Source organism: Haliaeetus leucocephalus, unplaced genomic scaffold (assembly GCF_000737465.1).
Source record: "Haliaeetus leucocephalus isolate CR32 unplaced genomic scaffold, Haliaeetus_leucocephalus-4.0 Scaffold140, whole genome shotgun sequence".
NCBI classification, from domain to species: Eukaryota; Metazoa; Chordata; class Aves; order Accipitriformes; family Accipitridae; genus Haliaeetus; species Haliaeetus leucocephalus.
The window spans coordinates 3604490-3624796 of record NW_010972576.1 but is presented as its reverse complement, the minus strand read 5'-3'; the positions used below and the strand labels follow the sequence as shown (position 1 = coordinate 3624796).

Here is a 20307-nt window from a genome sequence, read left to right as displayed (position 1 = left end):
GCGAGGCCCGAGGCCGCACGGAGGGCCCAGGCGAGGGATCAGCCGGTGCGGGCCCATCGCCGGCCGCCCTTCCGCCCCGCCGGCGGCGGCAGCGGAGCGCCGTAAAACGCGCGGCGGCTGTCAGCCGGGGGTAGGGCGCCGGGGAAGGGAAGGAGGGTGTCCGGCATGGTGCTGGCGGGTGGCGGGTGGTTGAGTTTCCTGCCGGGGCGCGTTGCCGAGCGGTTGGCCTGCCCGGCCGCCGACGCTTCCTCCCGCGGCGGCCTCGGCCGAGAGCTGGGCCTGCCCCGTCTGCGGGCCGAGTCCCGCCTGCAGCGTGGGCCTGCCCTGCGGAAGGCCGGGCGGGTTGGCCTCGGTGGAATCCGCCTGTGCCGAGGGCTCAGCCGCGCGGTTTTCCTCCTTGTTGCGTGATACCGCTTGCTGAAAACAGTGCCGGACGAACGTCTCCCAAAAGCGTTTGTCTTAGGGAAGCAAAGAAACTTTTCTTGAGCAGCTAGTTGGGGGTCGCGGTGTCCCGAGACTCTAAAATAAGGACAAAAGTATCCACCCTTAATGGCAAATAGATGATAGGAGAAACGTGCAAATACACAGTCAGTGTGACGTGCAGCCTCTAAAAATACCTGTTCAATGAGCTCAAACAGTTTCTTTTGGATCTTGGCAAGAGCTTGGATCTGCCTCGAGGTGAAAGCTCCCAAGGACAGGCTTCTTGATTTCATTGCCTGTCTGCAGAGCCTGTAGCAATGTGTTGCTGTTGCATGAAGTGAGCATTATAATTTGCTGTGTCTCTGTGTGAAGGAAGAAAACGGTGGCATATTTCAGAGGAAACGGTGAAAATACAGAGCACAACCTTCCAGTGAGGTAAACCAGTGAAGTTAGTAGGATAAGGGCAATGTGTGCCAACAAAATTCCATTTTATTTCCTCTACAGCTTGGGAACCCTAAAGTGCCCTTCAGTAAGGACTACTTAGTGAAGAAAACCCTTCTATAACAGCAACAATTCCAGTTGTCTCTGCTTGAGTTTCAGATACAACCACTGTGTTCTAATATCTTAGCAGCTCCAGCAAGTGCTTCTGGATTGGCATTTGGTAGCTATAAATCTGGCAAGAACATAGGATTGTAGAGAAGAGGCTTTTAGTGAACTCTCTGAAGCTTTGTGACGTGCAAAGTATATGCAAGCATTTGCAAAAAAGTATAGTCAATTTAATGCTGTGTGCCAGTTCATTATTTGCTCTTGACGTTGGATCATACAATTGTAGAATAATTTAGCTTGGAAGGGACCTCTGGAGGTCATCTAGTTCAACTCCCTGCTTAAAGCAGTGCTATCATTGAAGTTACAGGAGGTTGCTCCAGGCCTTGTCTGGTTGAGCTTTCTCTTGAAGGTTTTAAAATGGAGTTGAAAGTTAGGTCTGAAATTAAGCCAAATTTGGAGCTAAGTGCCCCAGCCTTTGGAAAGTTACAGAGTTTTAAGCAGTCTGAATGAAGCATACTCTTCCTTGCTTAATTGGAATTTGTTTTTCCATTTTTGGTGTCATGATTCTGGTTCTCCAATTATGCAACAGCCTTCAATGTGCACAATATAGAGATTTTTGGAAGATAAAAAGCGAGCAGAAAAGTATATTGCCCCGCAGCACACAGATTTTCACTTAGAACATAGAAAGCTGAAATATTTTTAAAGTAACATTTCTCTGTACATTAACAAAGTCAAAAAGGCTGATAAACCAGTTTAGATTTGAAAGGTTCGTAATATTTTACCTGCGTGATGACTTAGTTATTTAAAGGCTAAAATACTGAGCCCTGCATTCATAGAGGTGCGTTGTAATCAGCTTTATTTCTCTGTTTTTAACAGCATGAAGTTCTTCCTGTGCAAAACACAGCTCTTGCGTTGTACTTGCCCACTAAATGAGTTAAACTTATTCACTTAGTGAATCAAGGTTGATGGAATGAAGGTAGCTGATGTTACCCTTTATCTATCTTAATCCATTGTTGTGGTGTCACAGTGTTTCTTAGCCTGTGAAGTCACTCTTTGAAGAAATCCCAGCATTATTATTTGCACTGCTCAGTGTCTATAGGTCCCAGGTAAAACATACTTTACAGAAGAGTCTTAAATATGGTGAAAACTTCTTGGAGAAGCTTATCCTCTAAGTAGGCAAGAAAGATGAAGAGTGAAGGGGAAAAAGATAGTAAGATAAATGGAATTACCTTTGTTTCCCACAGAAAAAACCTTTATTCATGTTTTGTATCAGCTAGAGCAATCCCTATGGTTACCTTATGATCCTATATTGATACAACTGTGGCATCTATAGGATCTCTGCACCTGTTCCTGACTTCTAGGCAGCAGGGCTGCAAATTGCTGTAGCTTCTGCCATTGTACCTTCATGATGTGTCTTCTAAGTGTCATCTGTGTTTTTCTTAAGTACCCAAGTTAAAAATATACTGACATCTTTCCAGGGGAAAAAAATATAGAAACTAAATGGTTATATTAGTTGTGGGATTGAACTTTTCACCTGCTAATGCAAATAATTAATTTCAGCCGACACTGATGGCCCTGCTGAAGCTCTAGATAAAAGCACAACCTCAGCAGATGCAGTTGTCAGTGTCCTAAGGACTCCAGAGAAGGTAAGGCTGGAGGGTAAAATAAAAGAATGTGCAGCAGCTCAGCTCTTCCTTTTGTGCAGACAGTGTAGTCACAGGACCCCTTACAAGACTTGGCAAAACTTCCACCATCCTATTTCAGCTTTTTTCCTCCAGGCAGTAGCTAGTCCACCTACACTGGGGAATGTCACACTGCATTAGGATGTCATTTGATTCAGTATAAATAGCATTACTTTGACAACAGGATTGCATATGTATCTCTATAAATATGCCCCTTTAAACTCACAGCCTACTGAGTATCCTGTTGCTGTTTGAAGTTAAAATTTCCAAACACTGTTCTTATATGTAGTCTTTTAAGTGTGGTGTTAAGATTATGTATGCAAAGATCACGTTATTATAGTTGTCCTCAGAGCTACCTTTTCTGTCAAAGTCATAATCCGTATCAAAAGTATATATGTGGCACTTCTGTTGAGTGTAACCTTAAGATGAATCTCCCACTTAAAAAAAAAAGGGGGGGGGGGGATTGGGGGGTTAAAAAAAATTTTTCCTTTTCTTACTATAGTTATGTGGAATGAACAAAGAAACTTTAGAGGCAGCTTCTGCCTTTGTTTCCCACAGAAAAAACCTTTATTCATGTTTTGTATCAGCTAGAGCAATCCCTATGGTTACCTTATGATCCTATATTGATACAACTGTGGCATCTATAGGATCTCTGCACCTGTTCCTGACTTCTAGGCAGCAGGGCTGCAAATTGCTGTAGCTTCTTCTGCCAGTTAAGATTTTGTCTAGCCCATGCTTTTTTAGACACCCCAGTATGACTCCCCAGCTTTGGTTACAGGAATAAGGAATATTCTGATAGAGCATCTCCCTAAAGCATCAGGGCTTCCCATAGGCCTCACGGATTCACGTCCTCATAACCTTTGTGTGCATCTCTACATTCACATTGTATGTTTTCAGACATGCTTTTCTCTGAAGCTGATTATGAAACACAATAGTGCTTTTTTGGTGCATCTGTTCTTAAGTTACTTCACTAGCACTTTACGACAGCTTTTCATGGGATTCTACAGTATATTTTGCAGTTCTTTCCAGCTTTGGAGGTTGATAAGTAGGGTCCTTCAAGTTTCAGATTTCTGAACTAGGTTGGTATTATGTAATACTCCACATGTTTAATTCCACTTTCTGATTTCAGAATCTGTCAGGACCCACAGCAAAACAGCTCCACAAAAAGAGGCACCTTCAGAACAAAGATGAACATTGGGAAAGCTTACAGTGCCTTTAACAACAGCAATGGAACAGATCTAGCTATTGGCTTTACCTCCTCCACAGTAGCTGTCCTTCTATTTGGGACAAACTTTGTGCCTGTTAAGAAGTTTGATACTGGTGATGGTAAACTTTTTTATATTCTTTTGTTGGTTTTGGGTTTTTTGCTAATAGGAATAATATTTTACCAGCAAATATGAGAGTTTCTATAGCTAGAGTTATAAATATCATCACAGCCTTAATCCATAGAGCATGTTTTAATTTTCTTTGCTATTGTTAGGGTATAAAGCAATAGTGTATGGGTTCAGGATGTGGCAAATCTTTAGAAGAATGTTTTTATGTAGTGTTGTGCACTTTAACAGTGGTGATGTGTTGCGGAGGATCCACAGGGGACATCACACACAGCCCAATGTGATCAAGTGAAGTTCATTGACGACAATGTTTGACACAGTTATATATCTTATGTGCTTGTGCACACACCTTATACAATACTCTAATTGGTACAATACCCCGGTTCACGTGACACTATCTTATCCTCTATTGGCTGTGCAAGCTTCTTCACGAGGTGTCCAGCAGTTACTTATCTCATTCTTCAGCATCCAGGTGTTGTTTGTCAGGCTCTTCTTATCTTCCTTTTTCCCAGCATACAAGGACACAGCGTCCTTGTCTGCTCCAGCACTTTGTAAACTTATGCTTCGTTCCCACCTAACGGCTGGATTGTTCACATGCCTTTGCCCAGCCAAGAAATCCTCAACAGTGATGTGCATTTCATGAGCATTTCACAATGGAAAGTAAAATGTCCTTTCTTCTACCCTTGTGGGGATTCTCAAATACGTACAGTGTTACTTATACTGTAAAAGTTGTTGGACTTTGGAGTATTGCCTTTCAATTGTGGACCTAACATAAAAACAATCAAAAATTGAAATTTTAATACTTTTATCTGATGGCTCAGTGAGAGGAAACAATAGCGTCTCTTTCTTACTTGGAATTTTATCACTTTACTGTACTAGGTTGATGTTGTATTTGCACATTTATATGAAGCATAGTCAGTTAGTTACCAGATCCCTAGATGAATAAATCTGCCATTATGTTACTGCAATAATAGTATCTGCATTACAGGCTGGATATAACCTCTCTCTCTTCTTTGTGCCAAATATGGTCCTAACAAGACAAGGCTGGTCTCTAAAGTGAAAAGTCTTAGCTCAGCTGGCATAAAGTTAACTGGTCTGCCTAGTTGACCCTTAGAGAATCTACAAAGGTAGAAGAAATGTGTCCAAAGGTTTTATTATCCTCAATGTCCTGGATTAGTGGAAAAGCCTGAGCCCTGAGCTTTGAAGAGTTTTGTCCTGTGCAGTCATCTGTGTTAGCTGCTACTAGGGTGGTGGGAGAAATTTGCGGTAACTGAATATCCTCTTTGTCAGAAGTATGTCAAAATTTTCATGTGTTTGAGAATCGGGGCTTGTGTAAACTTTGTCCAGCAAAGTGTCTTTTGTAGCTGCGTATAAAGAATGCACAGTAAGGAAAATGTTTGACAGAATTATAACACCCCACCCTAAAATAGATCTTTTGAATATATTGTAACATGGTTCCTGGAAATTCATGAAGGAGGTGGCCACCTTTCAACTTTTTCTGTACTATTTTATCTAAAACGTAGTATGTTTAGAGATTCACACATGCAGTATTCTACAAATTCTCTATTGTGTGCATTTGATTTTTCCATAGGCATGTTCTTCCAGTGGATTCTCTGTGCCTCCATATGGATAGTTTCTTTGGTGGTCAATTTAATCCAGAATTGCCCCCGGTTTTGGCCTCTGGCTATGGTTGGGGGTTTCCTGTGGGCTACGGGTAAGGATACAGAGATTCTATTTCTTGAAACACAAAGTAATCTTAACTTTTCATAAAAAGACAGTGATAAAAACTTTTCCATATATAAGGTAGTAGTTATTTGGTAGTTATTTAGCTTTTTAAAGCCTTGGTATTAATGGAGCTGTGCCCGTATAGCAAATACTGTTTTATTATGCTTGTTTTATAAGCAGCGAATTTACACCAAAAATAACTTTAAAAATGGTATTGAGGAAAAGTCCATGTTTAATGTATTTATTTAAAAAACACTATTTCCTACCAGCTTGTAGTTGCCTAAATTTTTTTGCCTTCTGAACAGTCACAGAATCTAAAGCAAAAAGCATACAAGATCACCGTCTAGTTTTTAACTGATTTTAGTTTTATTTTTTGTATTTCAGGCAATGTTACAGTTGTCCCTATTATTAAAACTATTGGCTTAGCTCTTGGTCTTTTGATATGGGCTTCTTTTAATTTGCTGACAGGTTGGGCAAGTTCAAGGTGAGTATGTTTAACTCTTAAGTCATACATAATTAATGTTGCCAATTCTTCATCAACTCCAGTGGAGAAAACTTATCACCACTAAAGAGGATTTATCATATATATAAGATCTTTTTCCCTCTTAGTGGAAAGTGCTCAGGTTAATTATTTTATCTTTTTGTGTTTCCTCTGTCTCAATAGGAAGAAGAATGCCCAGTGATGCTCATTAACATAATTGAGTGAATAAATAATGTATTTGTCAATGTAAATTAAATTAGTTTAAAGGTTATTTTTGTAAAGTAGACATAGCTTTTTGCAAGCCAACCAAAGCACTGATCCAATATTGCAGATGCAAACTTAGACAGAATTATTTAGATGAGTAAAGATTTCCAAGACTGGGTTATAATTTTTATGCAGTTAGTGCCACTAAGTGAAACTGGTTAAATATTCCAGATTTGGTTGGTTTGGAATTGACCCAGAAGAGGTATCAAGACCAATCTTAAATTATATTGGAGCTGGACTTTCACTATTAAGGTAAAAATTTATTCTTATAATAAATTTCTGTAATGTAAAATATATATTTAATAACCACAGGGACAATTTAACTAGAGGGCAAATGTATTGAACTATTTTTTGCAAATTGATTTACTGTAGAATTCATGAGCTATCCATACCTAGCTGGTCAATATTGTATTTCAGAATAGAAACATACGTGATATCCAGTACAGTGGTGAAATGGTTATTCATAAAAACAGAAATATATTTTTATGCTGGTACAAATGTTCAAGGCAAAGCAGCGATGCACTGATTGTCTCCCTAGCTAGGTTATTCAAATGGTTCACTTTCCCCAAATTGTGTGAGAGAGGAGAAACTGACTAGAAGAATCTTGGTGAGAACACCTCTGAGAGATTTCCGATCTGACTTCACTCAGTCAGGGGTAAAAATCCTTCCTCTTAACTGTAGAATATGCCACAGGACCCCTTTCCAGATCCTTCGGTGTCCATGAAAAGCCAGAGACTTTGCATTCTTTCTTGTCCTTAATAGCTCCCTGTCTTGCAACTTTTAAGCCACACTTACAACAACTCCCAAACAGTGGCTTCCTTTGGGATATTCAGAAGGATTTCTACTCTTATTTTTTGTTTATTATTTTTTTGAGTGCACATTTTGGTCCAAACACAGAGGAAAGAGGGTCTTTGTTATGTAGCAGTGTTCTTGCTTTCTAGCTGGGTGGCCAGGAAGGTCTTTCTAGGAACGTAAAGGTGGCCCTAAATCCCAGGGGCAGTAAGTAGGCTTGCCATAAGCATGCCAAGCAGCAGATGCATGTGATGCCTTTAGGAAAAGAAGGGTCTTAAGAACATGGAGATGATGGAGCCATTCTTGATTGCTAGGAGAGAGCTGCTGCCTTAGATTCATGAATTTTGCTTCCACTCTTCCTCTTTCCTAAGAGTCTGCAGCTTTTTACTTATTACTGTTACACATAGCACGTGATTTTGTGAGGTACTGGCAAAATAGTAGCATTCATTCAGCTCACCATGTGCTTCCTGCCTGTGTCTGACATATCATGGAGAAGTGATCAACAGGGAGAAAGATCGTGACCAAACATGTTTTTCTGGCAAGCTGCACAAACCCTGTGTATGTTGCTCTCTAGAGCTCAGAAGCATGTATTTCATTTTAGCCTCCTGTGTGGAACTTGTATATGCTTGTCTAGTCCTTCTGGAGGAAGCTGACATCCTTTTATGTCTACCCTTATTCCTTCAGTAGGAGATGAATCATTCTTCAGATGGAGACATTCTCTTTACAGTTATGAGAAGGAATTCCTAAATCATTAAAATATCTTTCATAAAAATAAAAAACAGATCGTGCCAGTTCTGATTACACATATTTACCTGATTTCCTGGAGCTGAGGGTACAAGTAGTAATGTTACCCTTTCTTCTTTTTATTGGCTTAGTACACTGGAGCATCAATGAGCAATATCCGTTCTCCTTCCACATATGTGTGAGGCCCTGTAGGAGCATATGATAGAAGACTGAAAACTAACTTTTTTCCTTGAGCATAGAGCCAATTTTATGCAGGTTTAAGCTGTTCCGTATGGAATTTTCATGCAGATGTTCCATTGTATGTGTGGTTTAGTACAAAAGGACACTGTTTACTAAATCGACTGTTGTTAACATGTGGTTGTAACTACACATTGTAAGAAGGAGACATTTCAATCCCATTACATAGAAGAGAGAGGTATAAAGTGATACAAAGACTAATTTATTTACTTAGTTTCACTTAAGTTGTTTAAGACCGTTAAAAGCAATTGCATTTTTAAAATACATTGAAGTGACTCTAGGCAATAATGAAAATAAAGTAATATGCCTCCAAATGTAACTTTTGCCTCTGGACACTAAATGTTATGTCCTTATGAGCTGATGTGGTATTTATTGGTGTATTTTTTCTCTTCTGAGTGCTGTCATATTTCTTTTTATAAAAACTGAAGTCCAGAGTTCTTCAGCTTCATTAGAAAGCACGCCTTTACTGAGAGAAAGAGTAAGTACTCTGCAGTTGTTATTTTACAGCAGTGAAAGTACATATCCATTTAAAAACAAAAAATTTGCTTAACGTTAACCAGATTTGCTAGGATTTATGTTAGACTACATAAAGCTACATAAATATGCATTGATTCTATTTAATTTGTGGATCTTGTATATCTAGTCAAACCTGAGCAACAAAGAAAGTTTTCCCGAGTGTTCATTCTCTATTGTCAGCTTTAAATGGCTTAGAAGTCTTTTTTCATTATGACAGAAATGATATAAAAACCAGAGTGTATTACTTAACTATCTGAGAAGAGGAAGCAATTTTAATGAAAACTTAACTATAAAATGAGGAGGGTGCTTAGATGAAAGGCAGCGGTGTATAATTCTGTCAAGAGTTGCTGATTCTCAACATCAGCTGTGGCACAGGTTGGGAGGCCAAGGAAAGGTGACAGACTGCCTGTCACTCCTTCTGGGAGCCCAAAGTGCAACAAAAGCTGGAGAACAATAGGCTCCTACTACCACTGTACCTTACTCTTGTGAGTCAGTGCTCAGTTGCTACCTAAACAGAGAGCCCCTCAGAGTTTTCTAGCTGTGCTCAGTGCTTGCTGGAGGTTCCAGTCTACCAGACCAAATCACAGAAGACAATCTGATAGCAGGGTTAGAATAAAGGGACGTTGCAGTTTTTTCATGCTGCAGACAGGGGTGTTAATTTCCCTGTTGCAAATAGTCCTGATATTCTGATAGTAACACCAGCGCTATCAACAAAAGGCAAAACCACATCATAAAATCTATAGATTAAATCATTCATCAAATTTAAGGAAGGACGGGTTCTGAAAGTCAGTCTACCTGCATGCAGATTAAAAAAAATGCTAGTGCTATATTATGTAGTAAACCCAAAGTCTATATCTAAACTCATACTTGTAAACTTTGAGGTAGGTAGATCCAATAATTAGTTTGTTATATTTCAAAAAAAAAAAAAAATCTATAGAGTATTTTTGTAAATTCCTTTTGTTTCTCCTATTTTAATTTTATTTTCTTGGAGCAAAACTGTTCTGTTTAATACAGTGTTTGAGATTTAAAAAAAAAAATCAAACTAAACTAAACTTTCCTGAAAACTCTTGTGTTTTTGCAGTCTATTAATGTTTCTGAAGATACCTCTGATGACTCATGGGTGAAGAGACTTTCTCCAGCAAAAAAGAGACTCATGTAAGTTATTAACAGTTCTTTCACTGGTGCAGGCCAAGTAGCCAGAGAAAGTAGTTGAACACAGCGTAAGAGCAGAATTTGTGTCCTGTGGTTTTTCTAGTGCAGTCATGCACTAATAAATATCAGTTTTTAAAGCACTAGTATAATGTGCCTATCTATATCTGAATAGCTACACAACTAATTAGATTATTTCATTTGTGCTGTTGAGTGTGCTTTACCTTACCAATTAAGTATTAGTTTCTACTACAAAAGAACAACATTTGGCAAAGTAAATAGTAACTAAGTAATTACAGAGCTGTTTTTTATCATGTGGTTGATCAGCACTCCAGCATAGAAGGAGCCTATGCTAATAACATGCTTCCAGGTGTGGTTTCCAAGTGAATAAATCTACAGAAGGCATGGCAGTATGGTAAGGAGACAGCAAAAATGCTCCAAGGTGGAAGCAGCAGCTAGCAAGGGGCCAGTGTGGGGAGTGGAGACAGCCAAGAACACAACTATCTGGAGGCGGAGAAGGGGACTAAAGAGGCAATGAACCTGGGAACAGTTAGAAAGAATATATAGACTGCAACAGTGAAGCTGAGGGTGGGACCATTTTAATTATATTTTTGTTTGTTTTCTCCTAGCTCTGCTTTTAGGAAATCCTAGTTTGTTGATTTACCTTGTCATTAATCTAGACTGCAGGCTCTTGGGGCAAGAATTGTCTGTTACTTGGCCACAAACTATAGGAAAACTAAGTTACTGTATTGAACAATTTCTACACTAGAAAATAAAAATATGCTAAAATGTATTATTTTTATAGTGTTGCTAGCAATTGTCATACGATACACAGTCTTTAACTGCAATACTGGACTTGTCTTAAGTGTATTGTCTACTTCCCTAATTAATGCTAGGCTATTTTCTCTGATTTTTGCTCTTTTTAAAGAGGATGTAGCCTGGCTGTAGTAGCTGGAATACTCTACGGTTCCAGTTTTATACCAGTACTTTACATCAAGGACCATGGAAGAAGAAATGAAACTATGTACACAGGAGCAAGTCAATTTGGTAAAGGCTAATAGATCACTTCTACTTAGTTTCATCAGTATATTGTGTTCTGCTTTTGTAAAGACATAGAGTGAAATTCTTGATATGCCTGAAAATATACCATGACAACTTACCAGTTCTGCACTGTGTTATATGTTGTTCTAATCATAGTACTAGCACTTGCTTTTTCTCAGAGATGAATTACACCATTAAAAGAACAGTAAGAAACAGCCCAGAGGATACCATACTTAACTCATATCTATGTTTTAGAAGGCATTAAATACTAGCACTCTCAAAATACAAAGTTCATATGCCTGGAACATGAGGTAAACAAGGGCACAAGCTGTACCGATTGCCAACTTAGTACACCAGTAAAGGAAGAGGAGGAGGTTGATCATAACCAATGAGCAGAAGAGATATATAACAACATAAATAGTTAAAACCTTGTATTTTTTTAAATGGAAGCCTTTTGACATAAGCCTAATCGCCAATTTCAAACAACATTTCCCCAGAAACATTTTCCTTAAGATTTAGTGTATAGTCTATCAAGTAATACTAGCAGCAGCTTTAAGAGCAACATATTGCTGAGATTGCATAATGTTGCCATTAAGAAATTGTTTGTTATGTCACATACAATTTCTCTTGAATACTGCAACTTATATTTTCCCCAGCTAGACAAAACAGATGTTATCATTACTATAGCTGCCTTTCCTGTTGAAAATTTACAGCTCCAAGGAGAGAGAGATCACCCTGCTACATGCTTCTGCTTTGTCATGTTGGAAATACTTTTAGCACATATGAAGTCCATAAAGGGTTTATTATTGTTAATGATTATAGTGATCAAAATTGTGATGCATTCTTTAAGATAAAAAAGGACAAAACTGTGCCTTGTTTAGCTTACACAGTACGTGCAGTTGCCTTGCCCTTAAAGGTGCAAAAAAGAAACAAGGCTATATACAGGAATACAAATGGAGATGGTAAGGAGAGGATTTAATTATGTTAAATATCCACCCCAGTTTTGTAGCCTCACCTGAAGATTTTCTTAAGGTTTTAATAAATTAATTCAGTAGTTTGACTAATAGAGTTCCGAAAATAACGACTAACAAATGCATAAAAGCCTGTAATAAATGCTAGGGTCAACACAGCAGTTAATTCATGTTTAATATATATGTGATTGACCAAATCCATCCACAGTCAGACGGGCAGCTGTGTTCGTCACAATCACAATTGAATTTGAGTTGTTTGCAGTAGCACCTTACGTGTTTTTGTCTGTGTGAATGCTCAGTGAAATAAATCTAGTTAAAATTAATAACTGATGTTTAATATAATTTTTAAATTTCTCTTTCAGATTTAGATTATGTTTTTGCACACTTCAGTGGAATATTTCTTACAAGTACCATCTACTTCTTGATCTACTGTGCAGTCAGGAAAAATAAACCTAATGTTTATCCCCAAGCCATATTGCCAGGTATGACTGTTTTAAATTAGCAATTAATGTCAGTTACTTCTTCTGACCATTTTGCAGTGATTAGTTCAAACTGTGTGTTGGAATTGTAATTTGCTTTTCAAGTATCTGCATTTGACTTTTTGTCTCTATTGAAAGATCACTCCTATTAGGCTAATTAATTAAGGTTAGGAAACAATGATAAATTTTGTTCTTATCTGAAACTAGAACAAAATGACATTGCATGCGGTGGATTTTCCAAAACTGACTCTGCCAGAGTGGAGAGCACATTGCCCAGAATATTATGAACTTTAATTTGCTACTTCAGTTGGAGTAGCTGATTTTTTCCCTTGAGCTTTGGGTTAGATTATCAGAGCCAGCTTGTTAAAGTAGTTGACATACTAAAATACATACATACAGTTTCTGTATTGTGCTATAAATATAAATGTTCCACAAATTGCTGTGTATACCTTGCTGTGCATGTTTTTGATTGGAATTTATTTTTCTAGGATTTGTTTCTGGTGTGCTTTGGGCAATAGCCAATTGCTGCTGGTTCATAGCCAATCACTATCTCAGTGCAGTGGTCAGCTTTCCAATAATTACTGCAGTAAGTATATAAAAATTAAAATTTGTGACTGTAACTAAAAGTGAAGGGGTTATTACCCTCCCATTTGTAGAATTAAGTTGAAATTATGATGTGTTTAGAGCATTTTAATCAAGCGCATACATTGCCTCTTCTGCTTGTCTTTGCTGGCCTTTGGTTTTTTAGGAACATGCGTGACTGTGACAAACACCATCTTGATCAATGCCAAGCATAAAAAAACAGAAGAATTGAAAGTGTGAGTCTTTAGGTTATATAAAAGCCAAAGCTCTGTAATCAGAACTATATCGATATTAAATAGTAAACTGAAGTGATTAAAAGAAGAAATGTTTTATGCTTTCATCTCAGCAAGTACATTTTGTTCTGGATGTTTTCATTTGTGATTTTTATCCTCTAGCAGTCATTTTGATTAATTAAAGTCAGGTATTTTTTTCTTTTTACAGCTCTTGAACAAACAGAACAGATTATGTATTGCTGAAAATAATGTTCTTATGCAAATGAGGGAAAAATAGGTTCACCCGTTTTGTCTGGTTTATTCCTTTTATGATACTGTACCTTTAAAGCACTGTTAATTTCCAGAAGCTGCATAAATTCCATCACTAGGTAAAAATAAACTTTGCCTTTACTCCTTTGCCAATCTACTAGATGGTGAGGCAACTTCTAGCAAGTGAGAGTTCATAAATATCAAAAATAAAGTTTTGCTGAACAGCTGTATTTTGGAAGCAAACTAATGAAACAACCTTAATAGGGATTAAGCTTTGCCTCAAGATGCAGTAAATCAGAATAAACTCCACAGTATGTAATGAAAAAAAAAGACTTGGGATCATTCTAATTAGAAATTGAAGGATTAATGGAAAGCAGCTTTAGTAACTTAGTTATCAGTGTGCCTAAAGGGCAAGGATATAAAATCACGAAATGAAAAATTTAAGGACAGCACTGATGAGAAACTGGCTATCTGGACCACAGTTTCAGAACTGCTGCTTTGCTTCATCCTACAGAGAATTTCAGACAGCTATTCATCACATCCCTTTAACAATTTGTTTCATTTTTAAAATGCATTCCTCTCACAGCATACATTATCTAGGAAGTGAAATAACACCTTAGCTATTATTCAAATAACAGTTGGCAATTTCACTAGGAAACAGCACCCACAAATACATTCAGCATGAGACACTGTTTCCTGCTGGCCTTAGTCTATGTCCTATCAGCAGTGCTGAAGATGGAGAGAGGAAGATCCAAACATCTGTCAAGTGTTTCTGAGAGCAGCTCTAATGGGAAGCATTAACAGAGCCAGTTTTCGCTTCATATTCAGATAATATTTTCTCATCAGTCATGAAAATTCAGATCGTTGCTCTCACAGGGGAAAAACTGTATTACCAGAAGTGCCTGGAAATTACCGTTGTGTGTCACTGTTTGCTGTTAGCTAGGAAATCTGTACAACAACATCACAGATAATCAGTAGTTTTCCTGACCTGTCTATCTGGCTGGCTTTGTGCTTTGTCCAGGTGCCTGCTATACAGGAAATACATTTATGTTCCAGTCTTTCGATACCATACTGAGTGATAAAATCAAACTTTGTCCAACTAGTTAGTCATGCTAATAAAGGAAATGTTAGGAATATCCATGGTAGCTGCCAATAAACCTGAATAGTCCTCTGAAATGTGGTAACATTGTGGACTGTAGTTTGGACTAAAGTGAGGCATATTATTTAGAGCCTACTAAAAGAAAGTAGAACAGCCAGTGCAGATTCCACAGTGCAATTTAGAAAGAAATTGTGCCTTCTCTGAAAAAGTCTCTTGCCTCTTTAGCCCTTCTTGAAGATTTTATTGTGTCTTACTTTGTAAAGTTTTCAGTGATGTTTATGCTTTTGCCGTGAGTGGTGTAATTATACAGAATGGAAAGGCCTACATTTGTTTTCCAGACAAAATTCAACCACCCTGAGAACAATGATGAGAAGGCAGTACACTTTAAAGAAATGTTGTAATGTACAAATGAATCTTATTCTTTAGGGTCCTGGCCTTGTTGCTGCAATGTGGGGAGTCCTTGTATTTAAAGAAATCAAGGTAATCTTACTAGGTCTCTTACCTAGGCTCTCTTGCTTGTCTCTAGCTCTAGGAACAGTACGACTTGGTATACAGCTGTATCTCTTAGATTTCTCCTCATGAGTATTGCATTATGAAGCTGAAAGTCATACCATGCAATACCACGTTTTCCAAGAAAGATGAAGAACTGTGAACAATTTTTACAGGAATGAAGATTTGAATTCCATAACTGTATGAGCAGCAGTGGGAGTAAATGAAGACTGTAGCAGGGCCAGGAGGCAGGATGCCAAGCACAGCCTGAAAACAGTCTTTATTTGAGCCAGTTTTTCAGTGGGGGCAGGGGAATGAGCAGTTTTCCTAATAATTACATAGCCAAGTAGATGAAGCTTCTAGGGTCAGGTTCACCAAAGGACCAAAAAATGAGATGGAGGTTAGTTGGCCATGCTAATTACAGTATAATGTAGAGATCCTAAACTGACACGGCAGTGATTGCCTACAACAGGCTAATTTATTCTACGGGATGTTAACATACATGGCAGAAATTATTTTTCTAGTGGAATTTGAAGCATTTAATGCTAGCAGTGTAATCGTCAGGTTCCCTTAGGTAATCTGTCCAGGATCCATAAGTACCTAATTAGCCATTAGAGATCATCTTTCCCAATATTTTTGGTGACTGTGTAAAACATGTTAGCATCCTTGAATTGGGAACTGGAAGTTCTCTCTCTCACCCACTGCAGATTAATGTTGCACCACATTAGAAGACCCTCATGTTCATTATCCAAATCTTTGTGACTCACCAAATCTTTCATTCTTTTCATACATTTTAGAATAGCCTCTGTATAAGTGCTTACTGCTTAAAAATAACCTGAAAATAGACAAAGGCCTTTAAAAATACTTCTAAAAATTGCTGAATTAATTTGTGAATATTTTACTAAGTGTATGACATCATAGATTACTTCTATTAAACTGTTACGAACAGCAAATGTTACAAACATTATATGAAATAAAATAGTATAAAATTTACCATTTCATGTAGCGGATTTATTAATTTTGTCATAAAGTGAAACCCTAGTTCTTTATTTTACTTTTTTTTGTGAAGTGGTATCTATTATGACAACATGATATTTTTCTTTTTCTCTCCCTTTGCCTATCCAGGGACTGAAAAACTACGTGTTACTCTCAGTAGCATTTTGCATCGTTTTGGCTGGATCACTCTCCACAGCTTTTTCTAAAGTTTGAAAGGATCTTCTGAACCAGTAGATGGTGCTACTGTTTAATATAATCAGAAAGACAATACTGGTATATCGCAATACATAATAATTTTCAAAATGTATGTCCAGCATTTACCCTAACTTGCTTCAGGAAAGTGGAAAACAAACAAACAAAAAAAACACCCAAAAAACCAACACTTTGCTAAATGTTTCCATTTGGCATGAAAGAAAATCTGGAAATGTTTTGTTTCTGCATTTCTTGGAATAGTAAGAATATCAAAGGATTTTATTAAATAAAGCTAAATGATTTTATAATTACTAATTTTTTTTTTCTGGTTCAGGTACTAAACTTCATGTCATCATAAATTACAGTTCACTGTTGTGATGGTTGATAAAGGGATTTTGATTCTTAGTCTGTAATACTTCATGTATTTGCAAGCTGATTTGTTTTATTATAACATTCTATCTTACTTGAATATAAAATACATCTTGGAATATTCTTTATGGAACTGATACACATGAAGATGTGAAGCATTTTTTTATTTAGAAGCATTATTCTTTAAAGTCATCAGTTTACATAAAAACATTATCTTCCAATTACTTCAGAATCTTGAAGGAAATATAGAAAAAAAAGGTGCTGTAAAATAAATTACTTGTGTTTGCTGCTAAACTGTGCAAGAACATTATGTAGAAATCAGGACCAGGATACAAATAGTTGGGGAACTTTGGGGTTTTTTATTTAGATTGTAAGTAAACATTACATTTCTGCGTTGTAATAGGAGCTAAGTATGTGGTTCAAAGTTTGTTTCCAAATAACTTTGGGCATTTTCTGAATACTTACTGTTCTTTTCTATGCAGCATATTCAAATCTTAAAAATTACGCATGGTAATATTTGTTACATTGAAGCATCATTGTTCTACCGAAAGCAAGGTCCTCTATATGTAAATCACTTCTGACAGTTGTTGTCTAATTCGTTTCTTTAAAAAAATAAATAAAAGTAGGTTTCACAACATTTTTAGGCAAACTAACCAGCTTCTAACTGCCTGTCCTGCTAAAGAGCCCTAATATCCAGAGGAAATTCCCTATGAGGAAAGTTACATCCACTGTTCCATGACCACCACTAACATGGAGAACTGTTCTTCTTACTCATCACAGCTAGCCTTTATATATGCAAAGCATGTTGTCTGAACCTCACTAGTATTTTTTTCAGTATATTGGGTAACCCCAGTTCCTGCAGTCTTCCTTTGTCTGTAATGTGCTCATAATTTTTCTTGGTCTTTCCTGAACTCTCACTAAGTAGACTAGATCTGTCTAGAAAAACTAGGCATGACAGTCAGACTACAGTCTTTAAAAAACCAAGAGCAGCAGCAGTAAGATTTTTTTTTTCGTTCAATTTGCAAGCTTTGTTTGTGATTACACTTCATAGTATGACACTTTTTGCCATCGTGGCTTGATATTGAGAACGTGTTCAGATTGCAATCATAATTTCTCCTTTCCCCCTTCCACCCTTCTTTGTCTACTATTTATCAGATTTGATCTTAGAATTGTTACTTAGCCTGCTTTTTCCCATCCTATATTGTTTATTCCTACCCAGGTGTCAGAACTTGGTGTCTGACAGGTTTTTTTTCCCCCTTAAGGCATTTCTCTATTTTCACTCTGTATGTTAACCATGTCCTCCAACAAGTTGGCAGCATTTTCCAGCCAGATGTCATCTGCAAATTTAATAAACATACTCTCTAATTATTGTAAATAATTATGAAAATGCTGCATGATACTGGCCTTTACTTACTTTTTGGAATCTGATGTAGTACTTTCTTTCACTCTGACAGGGAACAATTGATTACTCTTTTTGAGTACAATTTCCCTCTCTCTTACAGTGGTTTTATTTAGACTGCATTCTTCCAGCTTTTATGTTATATCTGATGCAGCTGTTCAAGTCAAGACACATGATATATACCACCCTAATACCTGATATTGGAAAGAAAACTGACTAGTCAGTCTGACAGGTCAGACACAATTTCTTCTTGACAGATCATTGACTGTTACTTACCTAGCCATTATTCTGTTGACTCAGATAAGGAAGAGTAATTTGTTCACATTTTTGAAATAACTTGAATTAAACCGGACATTTATAATTTCCCTGGATCTGTTTCCCTTCTTCTTAAAGATCACAAGAACTTCTATATTCCTGGAATATACCCTGTGCCAGAAGATTGCTGATAAACAAAGAATTGGCAAAACCAAAGTCCTCTTCTTCACAGATACGTCAGTTCTTTCCCAGTCAGTGATATTCCTATGTCACTGTTTGCAGTTATGTTAACACTGACTGTCATGTGTTTAAGACTGAAGGAACAAGGTTGCAGTGTACTTTAGTTTATAATGCCACTGCTGAATAGTGGCAGATTCTCTCTTATTCCCACACAGTTACTGACAAAATTACTAGTCTTGTAGCTCACTATTTTGCTAAAATAATTACAATGCAGTACAATATTTATAAGGATGGTGTGATTACAGCACCAGTCCACTTTGATGTACCAATGCAATTGCTCAGGAAGGATCATCTGTTTAGTTTACTACTACCTGTAGGCCACCTTCCACATTTGCTTCAAGTCTGCAAGTACAGTCTACACTATTCAGTGAGCTATCATCTTCGCTAGTTTATGTTAAGTGAATTACTAATGCCTCAGTCTGGAAAAATGGTTGGAAAATGTTCAACCAGAACTCTCAGGGAGGAGAACCATGTCTGCATGGGCTTGGACAGTGAACTAGCCTGTTCACACTACTGCTTCCAGGGCAGAACTAGCTTTTAAGGAGTGCATAAGACCCATATTGCACAACAGGTCTCTCAGGCCCCAGAAATCCCTAGAGCACCTTCAAGGGAGAACAGGAGCAAGCAGAAACAAGGGTCAGAGAATTGAGATACAAGAACGCATGGCATGACGGAAAACTGAGCTAAGCATCAGAAAACCAAAGATGCCTTTTCTAGCAGAGCAAAGCTCTGGGAGGAAAAAGGAACTGGGGAGCAGGTGAAGCTATGTGAAGATGTTACAAGGTTAGGTGTATCGCAGAGCAGAAACTGAGTATGGTATTTCCTAGTTCTCTTCCACAGCTAGGCAAGCCACAGTACCAGAGTACTGAGGGGCTGTCATGCAATTGCTGGTTGGCCTGCACCTACTCTGCTTGGTAATCTGCATCCCCAGCTGTGCGAGGAATAAACAAGCAGGATTGCTCAAGCCCCATCACTGTGGGACTTAGTTTATCCCTAACCTTGGCCAGCTGTCCCATCCTGCACTATAGTGAAGCACCATAGGCCTTGTCTACTACTGCAGTACCCTGAAGATCTGTTTTGTTTGGTGCTGTGAGTATCCTGAGTGAATGCATCTTGGGTTTTTCAGATTTTTAGCCCATAACTTGTAGTGACAGGGCAAGCTGCCTGCTAGTGCTGTTGTGGAAATGTTATGACAGGTTAACAAGTAGGAGAAAAATTTGTCCCGGCAGTGCCTGGTTTTACTTGCCTCAGTTCAGATTCTGTTTTGCTCGCTGCGTTTGTTATTTGTTGTGGTTTAAGATAAATCTGAAAATGGGTAATGAAACTGAATCTGCTACATCCATCCCTTATTAGAGGACTGGCTCTGTCTCATGCTGGTTGTGCAAAAAAAATGAAGCTGACCTATAGCTTGGCAGTTGAGATGGTTTTAGGTTTGAACTGTTACCATATGCTTCTTTTTGCTTTAACCGAAGAGTCTTTTCTAATGTCTTAAGCTTCTACTCTCTCTCTTGAGGGATGCTTTTAAGTTCATGTCTGCTATGGGCCCAGCATCTGTCTGGATATGATTACAGGGAACAGTTGAATCTTCTAGGGCAGGAGCACCTTTACGTTTCCTGGTTCTGTACAAGGTCATTGGCTTTCTGAAACAAACCAACAAACTGACTCCTGACCATAGCAATTGCCCTGTAAATCTATGTAGTTTGATGCAGTTCTCAAGTCTATATTGTAAAGCTATCAGATGTGCAAACTTAACTGCTGACTGCTAGAGCGTTAATTAAAATTCTCGTTTGTGAAGGCTCAAGTATGACCTTTATTAAATGCTTTCT

At 37.9% G+C, this 20307-nt stretch overlaps 1 protein-coding gene across 1 annotated transcript; it reads left to right on the top strand.

Annotated features, from left to right (window-relative positions):
- The first annotated feature begins 3835 nt into the window (after positions 1-3835).
- On the top strand, positions 3836-16239 carry TMEM144 (transmembrane protein 144). Its single transcript, XM_010586093.1, has 11 exons — positions 3836-3974; positions 5571-5693; positions 6089-6188; positions 6621-6701; positions 8619-8700; positions 9820-9893; positions 10816-10934; positions 12262-12381; positions 12867-12964; positions 14968-15021; positions 16156-16239. The coding sequence occupies exons 1-11, from the start codon at positions 3836-3838 to the stop codon at positions 16237-16239; spliced, it is 1074 nt and encodes a 357-aa protein (XP_010584395.1).
- The last annotated feature ends 4068 nt before the right edge of the window (positions 16240-20307 follow it).

Coding starts and splice junctions, on each gene's coding strand:
- TMEM144 (XM_010586093.1), top strand. CDS start 3,836: ATGAACATTGGGAAAGCTTACAGTGCCTTTAACAACAGCAATGGAACA. Junction 5,694..6,088: donor GGGTTTCCTGTGGGCTACGG/GTAAGGATACAG, acceptor TTTGTATTTCAG/GCAATGTTACAGTTGTCCCT. Junction 9,894..10,815: donor CCAGCAAAAAAGAGACTCAT/GTAAGTTATTAA, acceptor CTCTTTTTAAAG/AGGATGTAGCCTGGCTGTAG.